This window comes from Bombina bombina, chromosome 10 (genome assembly GCF_027579735.1).
Source record: "Bombina bombina isolate aBomBom1 chromosome 10, aBomBom1.pri, whole genome shotgun sequence".
Classification (NCBI taxonomy): Eukaryota; Metazoa; Chordata; class Amphibia; order Anura; family Bombinatoridae; genus Bombina; species Bombina bombina.
This window is the reverse complement of record NC_069508.1, coordinates 97,003,549-97,023,670: the sequence shown is the minus strand read 5'-3', so window position 1 is coordinate 97,023,670 and position 20,122 is coordinate 97,003,549. Positions and strand designations below refer to the sequence as shown.

The 20,122-nt window shown below is 38.4% G+C and overlaps 1 protein-coding gene across 1 annotated transcript in view; it reads left to right on the top strand.

Annotated features, from left to right (window-relative positions):
* TADA1 (transcriptional adaptor 1) overlaps positions 1-6,133 on the top strand; it is a 51,145-nt gene extending 45,012 nt beyond the window's left edge. The window contains exon 8 of the mRNA XM_053693254.1: positions 709-6,133. Coding sequence (XP_053549229.1) covers positions 709-861 — 153 coding nt within the window. The 3' untranslated portion in view covers positions 862-6,133. The remainder of the gene's footprint in view (positions 1-708) is intronic.
* Positions 6,134-20,122: the final 13,989 nt, after the last annotated feature.

Sequence of the window (20,122 nt, the reverse complement as noted above, 5' to 3'; positions counted from 1 at the left end):
TCTGAGATACATTGAATGTTTACCTGAGCTACATGAGGATAAATATCAGGAATTACACATCATAATCTGAAAGGTTATGTTGAATTAAAGGGACAGTCTCCACCAGAATTTGTATTATTTAAAAAGATAGATAATCCCTTTTAATACCCATCCCCAGTTTTGCATAACCAACACGGTTATACTAATAAAGTTTTTTACCTCTGTGTTTACCTTGTCTCTGCAGAGTGCCCCCTTATTTCAGTTCTTTTGACAGTCTTACATTTTAACCAATCAGTGCTGACTTCTACGTAAGTCCACAGGAGTGAGCACAAGGGCACACATGAAATAGCACTATCTACCTGTAAAAAATGGTCAAAATGCACTGAGATAAGAGGCGGCCTTCAACGACTTAGGAATGAGCCCACCTTGGTTTAGCTTTTAATAAAGAATACCAAGAGAACAAAGCATATTTGCTGATAACTGTAAATTGAATTTTTTTTTTTTATTGCATGCTCTATCTGAATCATGAAAGTTTAATTTTGACTAGACTGTCCCTTTAATTCCAGTGAACCTTTCTGGAGATAAAGACCAGTAAAATATTTGCGAGAACAAGTATGAAGTTTTAATTACAGATTGCTGCAGTCTCTCTTTATTTCATACTATTCATTTTTACTGCATTTGTTATGCTTGCTCACAACATATTGATATTGAACTTATATTCATTCACAGATTTACAGAGAGGTTATTCCTTCGCACACGGTTTATGCCCTAAACATGGAGCGTGCCCTTATGAAGCTTTGGCACCCAAATATAGAAGAGTTACAACAAGATGAAATTCATCGCCAAAGACTAACAGCCAAGAATGGCTTCCTTCTGTGCTGAGCCGGGATGTACCTGCATCGTCCAGTGGGATTAATACAACCCATATCTGGGTTACCTTGTCTTCTCTACTGCTACATTTAAGCATCTGCCAGGACTTTTTTAAGCATGTTCTTTAGCGTGCGCTTATGGCGGATTGCACAGAACTTTGTGAACTGCGCGAAATATGTTGAATATTTTTTTTTTTTTCAATAATAAAAAAAAAGCGATTTGTTAAAAAAAAGAATGCTATGCATTTCAAATAACATTTAAATATCCATCAAAATGATGAGTGCTGCTGAAGCAAATGTTACTGGTAGGTTAAAAGCGGTTTAAAGGATGTTACATTACACTAACACCCATAGTTTTTAGGAGACATGAACTGAAATGTACTGAAGTATATACAGTGGATATAAAAAGTCTACACACCTCTGTTAAAATATCAGGTTTCTGTGATGTAAAAAAATGAGACAAAGATAAATCATTTCAGAACTTTTTCCACCTTTAATGTGACCTATAAATTGTACAACTCAATTGAAAAAGAAACTGAAATCTTTTAGGTAAAGGGAAATAAAAATAAATAAACTAAAATAATATGGTTGCATAAGTGTGAACACCCTTTTATAACTGGGGATGTAGCTGTGTTCAGAATTAATCAATCACATTCAAAATGATGTTAAATAGGAGTCAGTACACACCTGTCATCATTTAAAGTACCTCTGATTAACCCCAAATAAAGTTCAGCTGTTCTAGTAGGTCTTTCCTGACATTTTGTTAGTCGCATCCTACAGCAAAAGCCATGGTCCGCAGAGAGCTTCTAAAGCATCAGAGGGATCTCATTGTTAAAAGGTATCAGTCAGGAGAAGGGTACAAAAGAATTTACACAGTGAAGACAGTCATCATCAAGTGGAGAACATATGGCGCAACAATGACATTACCAAGAACTGGATGTCCCTCCAAAATTGATGAAAAGACGAGAAGAAAACTGGTCTGGGAGGCTGCCAAGAGGCCTACAGCAACATTAAAGGAGCTGCAGGAATATCTGGCAAGTACTGGCTGTGTGGTACATGTGACAACAATCGCCAGTATTCTTCATATGTCTGGGCTATGGGGTAGAGTGGCAAGATGGAAGCCATTTCTTACAAAAAAAAAACATCCAAGCCTGGCTAAATTTTGCAAAAACGCATCTGAAGTCTCCCAAAAGCACGTGAGAAAAAAGGTGTTATGGTCTGATGAAACCAAGGTTGAACTTTTTGGCCATGATTCCAAAAGATATGTTTGGCACAAAAAAAACACTGCATATCACCAAAAGAACACCATACCCACAGTGAAGCATGGTGGTGTCAGCATCATGCTTTGGGGATGTTTTTCTTCAGCTGGAACTGGGGCCTTAGTCAAGGCCTTAGGCAAGGTAGAGGGAATAATGAACAGTTCTAAATACCAGAAAATATTGGCACAAAACCTTCAGGCTTCTGCTAGAAAGCTGAACATGAAGAGGAACTTCATCTTTCAGCATTGACAACGACCCAAAGCATACATCCAAATCAACAAAGGAATGGCTTCACCAGAAGAAGATTAAAGTTTTGGGATGGCCCAGCCAGAGCCCAGACCTGAATCCAATTCAAAATCTGTTGGGTGATCTGAAGAGGGCTGTGCACAGGAGATGCCCTCGCATTCTGACAGATTTAGAGTGTTTTTGCAAAGAAGAGTGGGCAAATATTGCCAAGTCAAGATGTGTCATGCTGAAAAACTCATACCCAAAAAGACTGAGTGCTGTAATAAAATCAAAAGGTGCTTCAATAAAGTATTAGTTTAAGGGTGTTCACACTTATGCAACCATATTATTTTATTTTTTTATTTTTATTTCCCTTTACCTAAAAGATTTCAGTTGGTTGTTCAGGTCACATTAAAGGTGGAAAAGGTTCTGAAATTATTTATCTTTGTCTCATATTTTTACATCACAGAAACCTGACATTTATTTTTATATCCACTGTAAATTATGATTTTACTCTATTTTATATGAAAGCAGCAAAATCCTATTCAGCTGGAAATTGCTCAAGGGGTTGGCATTTCTTTCCAGCATTGCTCCTTCAGTTCTGTTGACCTATGTCAGTGGGACATTAACCTACATTAAACATGATGAGTATACAATACTTATTTCAAGTCTTAATATTTTGATTCACTCACTTGTACTTAAAGGGACATACGTGCAAACTAGAAAAGCGCATTATTGCTAATGTAACTGTCTGAAGGGACATTAAACCCAAAATTTGTCTTTCATGATTCAGATCAAGCATACAATTTTTGACAACGTCATTTATTCTAACAGTATAATTTCCATTAACTCACAGAGCTTATCCCCTTTCTTTGCTCTCTGGAATGCTCTCTATCTGCAACATACTTACAGCCGTTCGCTACCTGTTTCTATTGCTTTTAATCTTTTAGCAATTACAAAAATCTGGATATCATCTTCTGACACTGCTTCCATTGCTTCTCTCACACATGGTGGTCTCCACTTTAACCATAACTCTATGTCTGGTGAGAGACATAGTGGTGGTGTGAGGATCTTGCTCTACCCCTCCTGCACCTATCAGTACCTGCCACTACTCCCATCTCTCTTCTTCTGCTTTGAAGTTCACTGCATTCACCTGTTCTCCTTTATCTCTCTGAGTGGCAGTCATCTATTGCCTTCCTGGACCAACCTCCCAACTTCTTGACAACTTTGCTGCCTGGCTTCCTCTCTTTCTAGGAATATACCGACTAATACTTAGGGACTTCAACATCCCCATTGATAACACATCTGCCTCTGCTGCCTCTAAACTTCTTTGTCTAACATCCTCCTTCGGTCTCTAACAATCCACCCTACTCACCAAGACGGACAATCTATTGACCTAGTAATTTCCTACTTCTGTTCTATATCTGACTTCACCTGTCACCCTTTTCACATTTCAGACCACCACCTGCTCACATATAATCACACATAATCTTAATGTATCGGCTAAACCCACTCCCACTGTGGATCCGCTTCAATTTTCCAAGTTTATTTAGCATCTCCTTCCTCACACTTCCACTATAACCTGCCCATAATACCAATACTCTCTCCTCTGCAGTATACACTCTTGCTCCTCCCCAACTATGCAAATCCTCACTCCATCAGTTACAGCCCTTGCACTCTCAGCAAACTCGCTACTTGCAAAAATGCTTCCGCAATGCTGAGCGTGTTGAGGAAATCTCGCTCTGAATCTTATTTCATCCACTATAAATTCATTCTTAATTCATACACATCTGCCCTTCTCTTAGCCAAGCAAACCTACTTCTTTTATCTCTGCTCTTTCTTCCAACCCTAAACAATTTCTGGACTTTCAACTCTCTCCTAGGCCCATCTGCACCACCCTCTTCATCTGTCTTTAGTGCTCAAGACTGGCAGAATACTTTTTAAACCAAACATCCGAAGCAACATCACAACAAGCCCGCAATCTTCCACCCCTGGTCACCCCCTCTGCCACTCTCTGCATCTTCACCCCCCAGGCACCAAACATAAAGTTTGTTCTTTACTGTCTTCCTCACGCCTCATTACCTGCCCGCTTGACCCTATCCCTTTACATCTAATACCTTCTCTGTCTTCCACCCTCACTCCTGCTCTTACTCTCATCTTCAACCTATCCCTTTCTACCAGTTCATTCCCATCTTTCTAAAAACATGCAAAGGTCACCCCTATATTCAAAACCCTTCCTTTAATTATTTTGCAAACTACTGCCCATATCACTTTCTATGCTAACATTTTAAACTCTTGAAAAACTAATTTAAGACCTCCTAACCCACTTCCTGTCCTCCAACTCCTTGCTTGAACCCCCCTGCAATCTGGCTTCTGTCCCCAACACTCACCAATATTACTAACTATCTTCTTTCTGCTCAAATTAACAATGACTACTCTATACTTATCTTACATGACCTCTGCGGCCTTTGATACAGTTGACCACCCCCTCCTCCTACAGACTCTCAGCTCTCTTGGTCCCTGTGACACTGCCCTCTCTTGGATCCACTCTTATCTATCTCACAGATCCTTTTCTGTGTCATTTGCTGGTAACTCCTCTTCAATTCCTCTGACAGTTGGAGTACTTTAAGGCTCTGTCCTGGGTCCTCTACTCTTCTACATTTATACTTCTTCACTGGGTAAACTTATCAACAGCTATGGATTCAAATATCACCTCTATGCTGATGACACTCCAATCTACCTCTCCACCCCTGCTCTCTCACGCTTTCCTTTCTCATATCAGTGACTGCTTATCTGGCATTTCTTCCTTGCTGGCTTCTCACCACCAAAGGATTGTGGTGCTAAGTCAAGTGTCCCAAGACTGAGTTCCTTCTAATCCCCCCCCCCCCTCATTTAGCTTTACTCTGAATTCTGACTTTTCTATCACTGTCGACTGAATCACTATCTCCCCATCACTCCAAATCTGCTGCCTCAGAGTTACACTCAACTCCAATCTGTCCTTCATCCCCCACATCCAATCTGTCCTTCATCCCCCACATCCAATCACTTTCTTCACCCTGCTTCAACCACCCATGCAATATTTTCGTCAGTTTTTGAGCACTGACACCACTAAGCAACTAATCCACTCCCTTGTAATTTCCTGATTTGACTACTGCAATAACCTACTCACTTGCCTTCCTCTTCCCCCCTTTTATCCATCCTAAATGCCTCTGCCAGGCTAATCCTTCTTTCCGGTCGCTCTGAATCTGCTGCACCTCTTTGCGATTTCCTTCACCGCCTCCCCATTCACAGCAGAATTTAATTCAAAATTCTCACTTGGACCTACAAAGCCATTGCCAATGCTGCTCCCCACTACCTGTCCTCACTGACCAACAAATATATACTCCAGCCCGCCCACTAAGATACAATGACCTGCTCCTTGCATCTTCTTTTATCACTTATAAGACTGCAGGACTTCTCTCGTGCGGCACCAACCCTCTGGAATGCACTTCCTCATGGCGTCAGACTCTCCCCTAATCTGCCTTGTTTTTAATGCTCCCTAAAGACATTTTTGTTCAGGAAAGCCTACTACCCAACTCGGTAACAATTTAGTTAAACTTTCCTAATAATTGCCCTCATCTAACTCTGTATTAACATCATTCTCACCCTCCTGTTTCTCACCTCCTACCTCTTCCTGTATTTGTCAAATTTTGTTTGGTTTCTTACACCTTTTGTATAATTGTTTTGCTAACATGAATTGTACCCATGGACAGCGCTGTGGAAAATGTTGGCGCTTTATAAACAAAATAATTATATTCAGAATTTTGCTTCATTCTTTTAGTGTCCTTTAATGAAAGAGCAGTAATGCACTACTGGGAGTTAGCTGACCATATCAGTAAGCTAAGGATAAGGGGCATATATGTGTACTCACCAACTATCAGCTAGCTCCTGAGCTTACCTGGGTATTCTTTTGAACAAAGGATACCAAGAGAACAAAGTAGATTAATTAATAAAAAATAAATTGTAAATTATTGAAAATTGTATGCTCTATTTGAATCTATTTTAACACCTGCATATTAGTTACACACATATAATTAAATGAACAAATAGGGTTACCTGTATTGAAACTGATTATAGCCGCAGGCCTTGGTGCAGGTAAAAAACTTCTTTATTAAGGTAGATTAAACATTCACAGGGTGAAACAGACTCAGGGGTACATTGAGCACAAACGTCCGACGCGTTTCCTGTCCGGAGGCACTTCGTCAGGGACTTACACAAGTTAGAGTACAAACAGCTTAAAAATGCTTACTTGCTTACGTAACAAAATTAGCACCTGTTCATTATGGTTAGAGACACGGTTGCTGTCGTCTGTGGAAACTTGCCACCGCTGGGTCCTAAGAAACCCTTTTTAAGAAAAAACAACGGGATTACCATTATGTCCACAGTGACACATGTGTATATATCTTGTATCAATATTAGTGAGCAACACAGAGGACACAATGAAACGCCGCAAACTCGAAACATATTGGAATGGCTTTTTCCAAAGACGGCAGCAAGTTTAGAACAAGAATCGTTCTGCAACCAGTTCGTATGAGCATGTGCTAAGAGGACATTAAATAATTTTCAAACTACAAATACTAAAAAAAAACAATGTTATTGATACAATGTACTGCGAACTCGCAGAGGATTCAAACTGAGACATTTCTACAGGTCTCTTATATAGGTTTAAGATGTTAGATTGTTCATCTCTGAATTGTCTTTGTAAAGATGTATGCATATTTTACGTTAAAGGGAGAATTTGAAGACCTGTGAAACAATTGGATCTTTAATAAACTTGCTTTGTTAGTTGCGGTGTGTGTGTGAGCTAGTTTGCTCTTTGTGAATAAAAAGTATGAATTATATGGGAGTGATGTGGTGAATGTGATCAGTGAACAGGTGCTAATTTTGTTACGTAAGCAAGTAAGCATTTTTAAGCTGTTTGTACTCTAACTTGTGTAAGTCCCTGACGAAGTGCCTCCGGGCAGGAAACGCGTCGGACGTTTGTGCTCAATGTACCCCTGAGTCTGTTTCACCCTGTGAATGTTTAATCTACCTTAATAAAGAAGTTTTTTACCTGCACCAAGGCCTGCGGCTATAATCAGTTTCAATACAGGTAACCCTATTTGTTCATTTAATTATATGTTTGGATGTCGGAGGAGTGAATCCATACCTGGTATTGGGACGGCCTGAGGGGCGTGACGGAGAGCGGCAATAGCGGTGAGACTATACCTGTTGTATTTACATGTTTGTAGTTCTTACTGAAGAACCATAACAAGATTGAACTCTATCACTGCCATAATTTGCCGACTGCAGCACATTATCCTCTCGGCTTAGATACATAGGTCTGTTACTTTCCACTGTCTAAAGGCTCCATTTTTTACTTTACTTTACCTACTAAGAAAACAAAGCGACACGCTAGTTTATTACTGTATATGTAAAACTGGATTGCATACTAAGAAAATCAGTGCCTTAATCACAACGTGCAGTTCTCACGAACTTTGTCTGTTATCTCTTTGCTTTCATTGGGACAGGAGTGTCTCAATTAACTCCTAGTAGAACTGCAAGACCAAGATGGCGGAAGCCATTCATTCTAGCCGCAGGGCCAAGTTTAATTCACTATTACAGGGTGCCAGCTCAGGTGGTGAAACTCCAGAGGATATTTGTTCCGTCTTTGTAACAAGGGAGAAAAAAGAAATCAAAGAGCTTAAACTCTGGTGGGACATAGAGTTTTTGAAACTATATATCGATGAGGGCAAAATACCCAGAGGCTTGAGGATGAAGAAATATCCAGCCTATGCCTCACAACGTTCGGATTTTATGACGGAATGGAATAATACTTTGAGTCAATGTTCACTCATTTTAATGAAACAGTTACTTAAAGATAAAGAACTGGAATACACCAAAACTAGTCAAGAACTAACTGACATCAAATCGACCTGTGAATCCTTCACTAATGATTCAAAATACAAAGATTACTCATCTCAATTGGAAACGACTTTGAAGAGACTGGATGATGAATTAACAGAGAACAAACTAAAGAAATATCACAGAGATTGCAAAGATTACGAGCTTAACACTGTTTACAACTGGACCACAAGCAGACAAAACAGGAGGAACAACAGCAACCATAAGAGAAAAGCTGCTGACAAAAGAGTTACATTTTCCAGCTTCGAAACAGATATCAGTGATGAGAGCCCATGAGCCTCTACACCCATCGAAGATAGAGATCAGACCCGTATTAGTGAAACATCTGTTAAACCTAAGAAAGGATCCTCTCACAGATCCCTAGAAGAGATTATATCAACCAATCACACTAGTGGTTCGACTAATGTCCCTGCAAAAAACGATTCAGCTACCGAGGTCGGCACGGTCACTCCGGCGAGGTACCCAAGCAGGAGACCTGTAAGAGGAAGAGGCCGGGGATCGAGAAAATAATAAATGAGAGTAAGAATCACCATCAACCGGATCACCATTACGAAGATCTCAATGTGGTCAATCTATCAAGTATACAACTAAATAAGGATGAATTAACTGTTCTTTCTAAAGGCCTAGGATTCGCTCCAAGCAAAGATTTCAACCTCTTTGGGACACTAGTGGACTTAAACAGATTTACTAGAAAGCTCACATTAAAGAGACACTTTGCTTTAGCAAACAAAAATTCTGCACAAGAATCAGCCAGCGACTTATCTATGATAAATAACACTGATGGAGAAACAACAAATAACATAAACCAAAGTCTAATTATTAGTAATATAAATATTGATGGCTGTAATTTTGACGATCAATGTGAGATTGTCAATTTATTATCACTTGAAAGTGAGAGTGCACGATCCAATACACAAAATCTCAGTATCCCCACCATCACCACTAATGCGAATAAATATTTTTATCCCATACAAATGAGGGGGGACTTTATAGAGGTCTTCCAAAGTCTGGTTGAAAGGGACCTCTATGCATTAGCCAGAGAAAATAACACCAGTACCAAATCGAAATATGGGGAAAGCAATAATCTATCTAAAAAAGAGAGAATCATTTTAAAAAAATTACAAGAAAATAATGATCTCATCATTCAAAACTCTGATAAGGGTGGTTGTATAGTAGTACAGGACAGGGCACAGTACACTAATGAGGCTCTCAGACAGCTTGGTGATGACACCACCTATCGTAAATTGACATTCAATCCCACCAGGAAATTTGTCATGGAACTCAATGTCTTTTTAGACAATTATGTACGGGAAGGTGTCATCACCAAGTTGAAAGCTGACTCGCTTAAAAATCAATTTCCCAACACACCAGTGTTTAGGCACTTACCGAAAATACATAAGAATAGAGAACGCCCTCCTGGGCGACCCATTATTTCGGGTGTGGGATCCCTAGGGGAAAAACTTGGATCCTTTATTGATACAGTCTTACAACCTATTGTTCAGATAACTCCAGCATATCTTCGTGATACTAAGCATTTGTTGAGACTGCTAAACTCTGTGCATGTTGATGAAAATGACATCCTACTCACTATAGATGTCAATTCATTATATTCATGCATACCACACAATAAGGGGATTGAAGCCCTACAGTCCATGCTTGAGATGTACACTACATATGAAGATAAATTCATTAGATTTGTATGTGATGGTGCAAATTTCCTTTTAAATCATAACAACTTTACTTTTGAAGGCACTCATTATGTACAAAACCAGGGCACCGCCATGGGTGCAAAGTTTGCACCATCATATGCAAATCTCTATCTAACACATTTTGAATTTCAGAAAATATTCCAAGACAACAATCCCTTTAAGTCACAGATGGGGTTTTACAGAAGGTATATCGCCGATTTAGTTGTATTATGGAAGGGCGATATCAGTTCAATACCTATGTTTGTGAAATATCTAAATGATAATAATCTTAATTTAGGATTTACATATACAGCATCAAAAGAAGACATACCATTCTTAGACATCACACTGAAGTTAGACAACTTGTCACATTCAATTATCACTTCCACATTCAGGAAACCAACATCAGGAAATACGATTCTACGAGCAGATTCACACCATCCAGCTCACCTCAAAAAGGCTATCCCAAAAGGGGAATACATGCGCCTTAGACGCAATTGTAGCAATGTTCATACTTATTTAGAACAAGCTCATTCTCTCACTCAGCGTCTTCACATTAGAGGTTATGATATCAGTACCTTAGAAAAAGTCAACAAGGAGGTTGAACTCATGCATAGAGATGAGCTTCTTAAAGACACCCTTAGAACTAGATCTCATAATAAATACAGCAATGGTCAGAAAAGTTCAAAGTCACCCATAACCTTCTCTACCTGCTATAGCAGACAGTTTAATCGTATCAACAACATCATAAAAAAATATCTACCTGTATTGGACAGAGATGCCCTGTTACAAGAGTCAGGGCATTAGGCTAGTCAGTAGAAAAGCAAGAACTATTGGTAACCATCTAAATAGGGACTTTTCAATAAAAAGTAACAACTCTTGGTTACAAACAGAAAAGGGATTCTTTAGATGTAGAAAAACTCCCTGTAAGAGTTGTGAATTTGCGCTTCCTGGCAGAGAATTTAAATCAAAGACTACGGGTAAATGTTTTGACATCAGATATAGACTCGACTGTAACTCCAGATTTGTAGTCTATTTAATTAATTGTAAGATCTGTTGTAAACAGTATGTAGGCAGGACCACCAGACTTCTCAAGGACCGGGTCAGGGAGCATTTGCTCTCCATCAAACATGACCCTCCTTCCACCCCTGTAGCTAAGCACTTTGCTGAACACTGCATCTCTTTGGGTATCTCAGTTAATGACCACATTCTTAGTACCATGTTCAGCTTCCAAGGTATAGACCACGCCCCCTATGATATTAGAGGTGGAGATAGAACGGCTAAGTTGAATAAAAAAGAGGCCTTTTGGATATTTAATTTAATGACCGGTATTCCAAATGGTATTAATAAGATAACAGATCTTAGATACTTTATAGACTAAACTGTTCACATCAAGACATAAATATACATAGTATAGCAGTCTATAATAAGTTTCATATGTATTAGGGAATAAGTATATCCGTTAAGTATAAATAGGAGCATCTTCTTTTGTCCCCCTGAGTGCTCTTTAGTTTTAGTTTTAGCTTTAATTACTCAACTTAGTTGCTTTAATTTTTAATTTTTAGATTTGGTTTTATTTGCCCATTAAATTTCACTTTTCTTATAGCACATATAGCTTCTTCACCATTTCTTTATGTATACACAGGTTAAATTGGACCCCCCTTAGGATATTCCACTCTAAAAAACCATTTAAAGAAGTCACATATTGGATTTTTTTCCCCTAATTCACTTGTTCTTTTTTTATCACTGATCACATTCACCACATCACTCCCATATAATTCATACTTTTTATTCACAAAGAGCAAACTAGCTCACACACACACCGCAACTAACAAAGCAAGTTTATTAAAGATCCAATTGTTTCACAGGTCTTCAAATTCTCCCTTTAACGTAAAATACGCATATATCTTTACAAAGACAATTCAGAGATGAACAATCTAACATCTTAAACCTATATAAGAGACCTGTAGAAATGTCTCAGTTTGAATCCTCTGCGAGTTCGCAGTACATTGTATCAATAACATTGTTATTTTTTTAGTATTTGTAGTTTGAAAATTATTTAATGTCCTCTTAGCACATGCTCATACGAACTGGTTGCAGAACGATTCTTGTTCTAAACTTGCTGCCGTCTTTGGAAAAAGCCATTCCAATATGTTTCGAGTTTGCGGTGTTATATTGTGTCATCTGTGTTGCTCACTAATATTGATACAAGATATATACACATGTGTCACTGTGGACATAATGGTAATCCCGTTGTTTTTTCTTAAAAAGGGTTTCTTAGGACCCAGCGGTGGCAAGTTTCCACAGACGACAGCAACCGTGTCTCTAACCATAATGAACAGGTGCTAATTTTGTTACGTAAGCAAGTAAGCATTTTTAAGCTGTTTGTACTCTAACTTGTGTAAGTCCCTGACGAAGTGCCTCCGGGCAGGAAGACGTTTGTGCTCAATGTACCCCTGAGTCTGTTTCACCCTGTGAATGTTTAATCTACCTTAATAAAGAAGTTTTTTACCTGCACCAAGGCCTGCGGCTATAATCAGTTTCAATACAGGTAACCCTATTTGTTCATTTAATTATATGTTTGGATGTCGGAGGAGTGAATCCATACCTGGTATTGGGACGGCCTGAGGGGCGTGACGGAGAGCGGCAATAGCGGTGAGACTATACCTGTTGTATTTACATGTTTGTAGTTCTTACTGAAGAACCATAACAAGATTGAACTCTATCACTGCCATAATTTGCCGACTGCAGCACATTATCCTCTCGGCTTAGATACATAGGTCTGTTACTTTCCACTGTCTAAAGGCTCCATTTTTTACTTTACTTTACCTACTAAGAAAACAAAGCGACACGCTAGTATATTACTGTATATGTAAAACTGGATTGCATACTAAGAAAATCAGTGCCTTAATCACAACGTGCAGTTCTCACGAACTTTGTCTGTTATCTATTAGTTACACACATTTAAAGCTCAGTAATGTATTACTGGGACCTAGCTTAATACATCTGTTGAGCCAATGACAAGAGGCATATGTGAGTAGCCACCAATCACCATTTAGCTCCCAGTAGTGCATTGCTGCTCCAGAGCTTACCTAGCTATTCTTTTTAACAAAAGATACAAACAGAACAATATAAATAGAAATAAATTGAAAACAATATTGAAATTGGATGTTCTGAGCCAAGAAATTTTCATTTTGGCTTTTTTGCTCCTTTAAACAGGTGTATTCTTAAAACCTGGTCTGTTTCTTAATCTTGAGAACTGGTTCTTATTTGATCATAGCCTTCAAGCTCTAGGTTTAACCCCTTAACGACCGAGGACGTGCAGGGTACGTCCTAAAAAAAAAGGCAGTTAACGCCTGAGGACGTACCCTGCACGTCCTCGGTGTGGAAAGCAGCTGGAAGCGATCCCGCTCGCTTCCAGCTGCTTTCCGGTTATTGCAGTGATGCCTCGATATGGAGGCATCCTGCAATAACCTTTTTAAGCCATCCGGTGCAGAGAGAGCCACTCTGTGGCCCTCTCTGCACCGGAGATCGGTGGCTCACTGCGTTGGTGGGTGGGAGCCGGACCGGAAGGAGGGTGGTGGCCATCGATGGCCCTGCTGATGTGGAGGGGGGGGGCGGGATCATGGGCGGGGATGGCTGGGGGCACGCACGGACGCGCGCGCATGCACGGGGGGGCGGGCGCGTGCACGGGGAGGGAGCGGGTGGGAACCGCTACGCTACAGAAAATACTATAATAAAAAATGTTAAAAAATGGCTAAAAAGTTTTAAAAAAAAAACGATCAGCAAGGTGGTGGGGGTTTGTCTGTGTGGGGGGGGGGGGAAGCTACACTACAGAAAAAAACCAAACAAACAAAAAAAAAGCACTTTTTTTTTGCAAACTGGGTACTGGCAGACAGCTGCCAGTACCCAAGATGGCCCCCCAATGAGGCAGAGGGGAGGGTTAGAGAGCGGTTCTGGGGGGGATCAGGGAGGTTGGGGGCTAAGGGGGGATCCTACACAGTAGCATATGTAAATATGCTTACATTTTTTTTTATTTTATTTTTTTAAAAAACCCTTTTATTTTAGTACTGGCAGACTTTCTGCCAGTACTTAAGATGGCGGGGACAATTGTGGGGTGGGGGAGGGAAGGGAGCTGTTTGGGAGGGATCAGGGGGTGGGATGTGTCAGGTGGGAGGCTGATCTCTACACTAAAGCTAAAATAAACCCTGCAAGCTCCCTACAAACTCCCTAATTAACCCCTTCACTGCTAGCCATAATACATGTGTGAGGCGCAGCAGGATTTAGCGGCCTTCTAATTACCAGAAAGCAACGCCAAAGTCATATATGTCTGCTATTTCTGAACAAAGGGGATCCCAGACAAGTATTTACAACCATTTGTGCCATAATTGCACAAGCTGTTTGTAAATTATTTCAGTGAGAAACCTAAAATTGTGAAAAATTTAACTTTTTTTTTCAATTTGATCGCATTTGGCGGTGAAATGGTGGCATGAAATATACCAAAATGTGCCTAGATCAATACTTGGGGTTGTCTACTACACTACACTAAAGCTAAAATTAACCCTACAAGCTCCCTAAAAGCTCCCTAATTAACCCCTTAACTGCTGGGCATAATACACTTGTGGTGCGCAGTGGCATTTAGCGGCCTTCTAATTACCAAAAAGCAACGCCAAAGCCATATATGTCTGCTATTTCTGAACAAAGGGGATCCCAGAAAAGAATTTACAACCATTTATGCCATAATTGCACAAGTTATTTGTAAATAATTTCAGTGAGAAACCGAAAGTTTGTGAAACTATTTGTGAAAAAGTGAACGATTTTTTGTATTTGATCGCATTTGGCTGTGAAATGGTGGTATGAAATATACCAAAATTGGCCTAGATCAATACTTTGGGATGTCTTCTAAAAAAAAATATATACATGTCAAGGGATATTCAGGGATTCCTGAAAGATATTAGTGTTCTAATGTAACTAGCGCTAATTTTGGAAAAAGTGGTTTGGAAATAGCAAAGCGCTACTTGTATTTATGGTCCTATAACTTGCAAAAAAAAAAAGCAAAGAACATGTAAACATTGGGTATTTCTAAACTCAGGACAAAATTTAGAAACTATTTAGCATGGGTGTTTTTTGGTGGTTGTAGATATGTAACAGATTTTGGGGGTCAAAGTTAGAAAAAGGGTGTTTTGTTCCATTTTTCCTCATATTTTATAAATTTTTTTATAGTAAACTATAAGATATGATGAAAATAATGGTATCTTTAGAAAGTCCATTTAGTGGCGAGAAAAACGGTATATAATATGTGTGGGTACAGTAAATGAGTAAGAAGAAAATTAAAGCTAAACACAAACACCGCAAAAATGTAAAAATAGCCTTGGTCCCAAACGGACAGAAAATGGAAAAGTGCTGTGGTCTTTAAGGGGTTAAAGTTTAAGGGCCATAGAAAGAAAAGGGGAAGGCACAGGTAGAAATCGCCTCACTTTATTACTTAAAATAGATACATAAAACCAAAATCTTTGGCTAAATCCAATGAGTATGCAAAAAAATCCAAAGTTGAAAATTGGACTAGAGACCAGCAGGCGGGCAGTCTAACATGTTTTGCCTTCCTTCAAGGTTTACACATAGACTACATTGCCCATATTTTCTGTCTTATTTGAACTGTGTACTACAGTTTTATTGGCTCCTGAGGTTTTTCTCTAGGCCAATCCGGATTCCACACAGTCAACATTAAAGTTGATTAATTCATAGTTAATTCCTATTTTTAATATTCATTATTTGATCCATATCACAAATAACATATTGCAACAATCTATTCTCATATTCACATATTGTACTCTTTCAAAATTCACAGCATTATTATAAAGCAACTTATATTGCATATATTTGTACCTATTTAGTTAATAACAGTTAAAACAGTAATTGTGGACATGGCCACTGGGTGTCACTGTTACAAATTAAATTTCATTATGCTGCCGTCACACCTACAGTAATGAAAAATAAAAGTAAACTTTTATTGCTATTTCGATGTCAATTATCATTGAATATTCATCATTAGATAAATATTCTATCAAAATAAAGTCTGTTACATTAAGTTGGTACTCTAATTGTGTTAGTCTTTGTTGGATACTCTAGTAAAATTCTTATGTTTGTTCATAGGGGTAATAAGAACAATTAGTGTATCTCTTATTGAGGTTGAAATTTAAAGTTGAAAATTAAACCCCTTGTCTTAGTGGGCACGAACGTATCTTAGTCCTATATATATTAGTAGTAGTATTCTTTTTAGGGTAATGAACTTCATATAGGCCAAAAGGCCTCTTTCTTATACAAGTTCCTAAGTCTGTCTCCTCCTCTTTACCTTTTCGGGATTTTGTCAATAATCATCCAGGTGAAACTGTCTACACTTTGACCATGTTGCAATATGAAATGTTTAGATGCCCCTGTGGCTTTCTTCCCATGCTCTATATCATTCGAATGCTCTTTAATGTGTCGCCTTGCTTCTCTTGAGGTACAGCCCACATATTGGCTTCTACAATGAGAGCATTGAATGACATAGATAACGTAGTCTGACTTACAATTTGTGCAGAATCTTTGTGAGTAAACCCTCTGCACTGGTGAATTCACATTCTCTGCAAGTACCTGTACCACAGCAATAATGTCCTTTGCTTGTTAACCAGCTGTTAGTTGGTTTGGATTCTGTCAACACTGATGGTGATATCAGATTACCAATGGTGACATTGCGCCTGGGTACAAAGTTACAGCCATCCCCTACCAATTCTTTCAAGTCATCATCAGCTAATAGGATTGGTCAATTTTTCTTTACTATATTGCAGATGGAATTATACTGTGTGTTGTATGTTGTAACAAAGGTTAGTTTGGACTTCCTATTTCGTTTGGGAGTAGATGTGATTACTAATGCTTTCCTGTCTAGTCCCTTAACCTCAGTGAGAGCTCTGTCTATTGTTTTTGGGTTATAACCCCTCTCTCCAAAAGTTTCTTACGTAAACATTCACTCTCACGCTTAAAGGCCTCATCTTCTGAGCAGTTATGCCTAAAGCGCAAAAAGTACAAAGAGATGATTACATAAGGACAATACAGTTGTAAGTAACATACAAATATCTCCTTCCCGGGATAAAGAACATTTACTGGCTGCTAAATAGGTGATGCCTGTAAATCTAGCAATAAACAAGCTCTAATTTTCAATTTGAACTGTTAATATCATAGCTATTCCTTAAAGGGACATTAAACACTTTGAGATGGTAATATAAAATGATTAAGCTTTTCAGTTCCTGTTAAAAATAGTGCAGAACACACAGTCATTGGCTGCACACACTAGTGACTTATTTATAACTGTCTTTAATTGGCCACAGCAGAGTAGGTAACCTAAGTTACAACATGGCAGCTCCCATTGTTTTATAAACACTAAAACATTACATATTATATACAGTATATATAGAGAATATGGAACAAAACAGAATGCATAATAGTTCTCTATGAAAACATACTTAGTGGAGTCTAGAGTGTCTATAGTTTAGTATTTGACCTATGCATCGAATAAGAGCCACCTTAAAGGGACACTCAACCCACATTTTTTCTTTACTGATTCAGATAGAGCATGCCATTGTAAGCAACTTTCTAATTTACTCCTATTATCAATATGTCTTTGTTCTCTTGCTATCTTTATTTAAAAAGCAGGAATGTAAAGCTTAAGAGTCGGCCTATTTTTGGTTGAGAACCTGGGTTATGCTTGCTTATTGGTTTGGTAAATGTAGCCACCAATAAGCAAGCGATATCCAGGGTGTTGAACCTAAAATGGGCTGACTCCTAAGCTTTTCATTCCTGCTTTTTAAATAAACAGAGCAAGAGAACAAAGAAAATTTGATAGTAAGAGTAAATTAGAAAGTTGCTTAAAATTGCATGCTCTATCTGAATCATTAGAGAAAAAAAATGTGGGTTTAGTGTCCCTTTAAAGTAGACATGTGCAACGCTAAAAATGTTGTTTTCATAAGTTAAATAAATAATTTCGTTTCGGCAATTAGTTTAGTAAAAGAGACAGTAAACACCAGAATTTTTGCTGATTAAAAAGGTAGATAATCCCTTTATTACTCATTCACCAATTTTGCATAACCAACACAGTTATAATAATATACTTTTTACCTCTGTGATTACCTTGTATCTATGCCTCTGCAAACTGCCCCCTTATTTCAGTTTTTTTGACAGACTTGCATTTTTAGCCAATCAGTGCTAACTCCTAGGAGCTTCACGTGCCTGAGCTCAATGTAATGTATATGAAACACATGAACTAACGCCCTCTAGTGGTGAAAAACTGTCCAAATGCTTTCAGATTAGAGGCAGTCTTCAAGGTCTAAGAAATTAGCATATGAACCTCCTAGATTTAGCTTTCAACTAAGAATACCAAGAGAACAAAGCAAAATTGGCAATAAAAGTAAATTGTAAAGTTGTTTAAAATTACATGCTCAATCTGAATCATGAAAGTTTAATTTGGATTTTGCTGTCCATTTAAATGTAAGTGCAGTAAAGGTAAATTTGTTTTTTTGCAGCAAATTTATTTTATTTTGTAGTATTTAAACAGAGCACATCATGGTTGGCTCCACCAGACCTGATAGGATTTGAGGCCTTATTCTGGTTACTAGGTTTGTTAAAAGTTTGTATGAGTAGCAATTTTTGTAGTGGTTGTATACAAATGATGCTTATTTTCACTACTGGGATTTATACATCGGGGTCGATTTAACAAGCAGCGAACGCTGCTTACGACCCCGATCGTTTCTTGTCTAGCCGGAAACATAAGTTAAGAAGCAGTGGTCATAAGCTGCTCCTTAAAGGGACAGTCAAGTAAAAAAAAACCTCATGATTTTAATAGGGCATGTAATTTTAAACAACTTTTCAATCTACTTTTATTACAAATTTTGCTTTGTTCTCTTAGTATTCTTAGTTGAAAGCTAAATCTAGGAGGTTCATATGCTAATTTCTTAGACCTTGAAGGCCACCTCTAATCTGAAAGCATTTTGACAGTTTTTCTCCACTAGAGGGCATTAGTTCATGTGTTTCACATACATAATATTGAGCTCAGGCACATGAAGCTCCTAGGAGTCAGCACTGATTGGCTAAAAATGCAAGTCTGTCAAAAGAACTGAAATAAGGGGGCAGTTTGCAGAGGCATAGATACAAGGTAATCACAGAGGTAAAAAGTATATTATTATACCTGTGTTGGTTATGCAAATCTGGGGAATGGGTAATAAAGGGATTATCTACCTTTTAAAAAAAAAAAAAAAAAATTCTGGTGTTTACTGTCCCTTTAACTTCTCTGCCACCTTTTAGGTGGCAGACTTAAATCATCCCAATTTGATACATAAATCTACCCCATTGTCTCTTCTTTGGAATTAGAGTTTACATTGGACCTGCATTTTGTGATTCTTGTATTTTTTTTATAAATTGTTGGTTCACTACAGTGTTTTTGTTTTTGGAAAATTAATACTCCTCTGCTGAGTGGACTAGTTTTCTGTGGGAGTTGTCCCAGTCAGCCAATGAATGATGTTTGCTTCATTTTAACTTTGAACAGTTGTTGGTTGAGTTTTTTATTTTTTTATGCTATAAGTATGTATTTAAAAAAAAAAAAGCATGACTTCTGCTCCTTTATAAATATAACGAACATATTTTGAATATAATGTTCATTCTATAAAGATTGTAGTTTTCTTTCAAAGGTATTGCTTTTCTGTAAGTTTTGTTAAAGTGAAGGTAAACTTTGATGCATGAAAGCCCGATTTTTAAAAATACTATTAAAAAAAGGGGCACTTTCATTCATCAAAGTTTAGAAAGCAGCCGTTTTGTTTAAAAACTTACCTTTCTTCTCTTTACAGCCGGAACAGCTTCCCCCGCCGGCGATCCTTTCTTTACACGTCAGCAATGACTAATCCGGCTTCCTCTAATCACGGCTTTCCCCCCAGGGGAATCATTGCCTGAGGCCATGCTGTGATTGGAGGAAGCCGGATTAGTCATTGCTGACGTGTGAAGAGAGGATCTCCGTGCGGGGGAAGCTGCTCCTGCTCTGAAGAGAGCAAAGGTAAGCTTTTAAACATAATGGCTGCTTTCTAAACTTTGATGAATGAAAGTGCCCCTGTTTTTAATAGTATTTTTAAAAAACGGG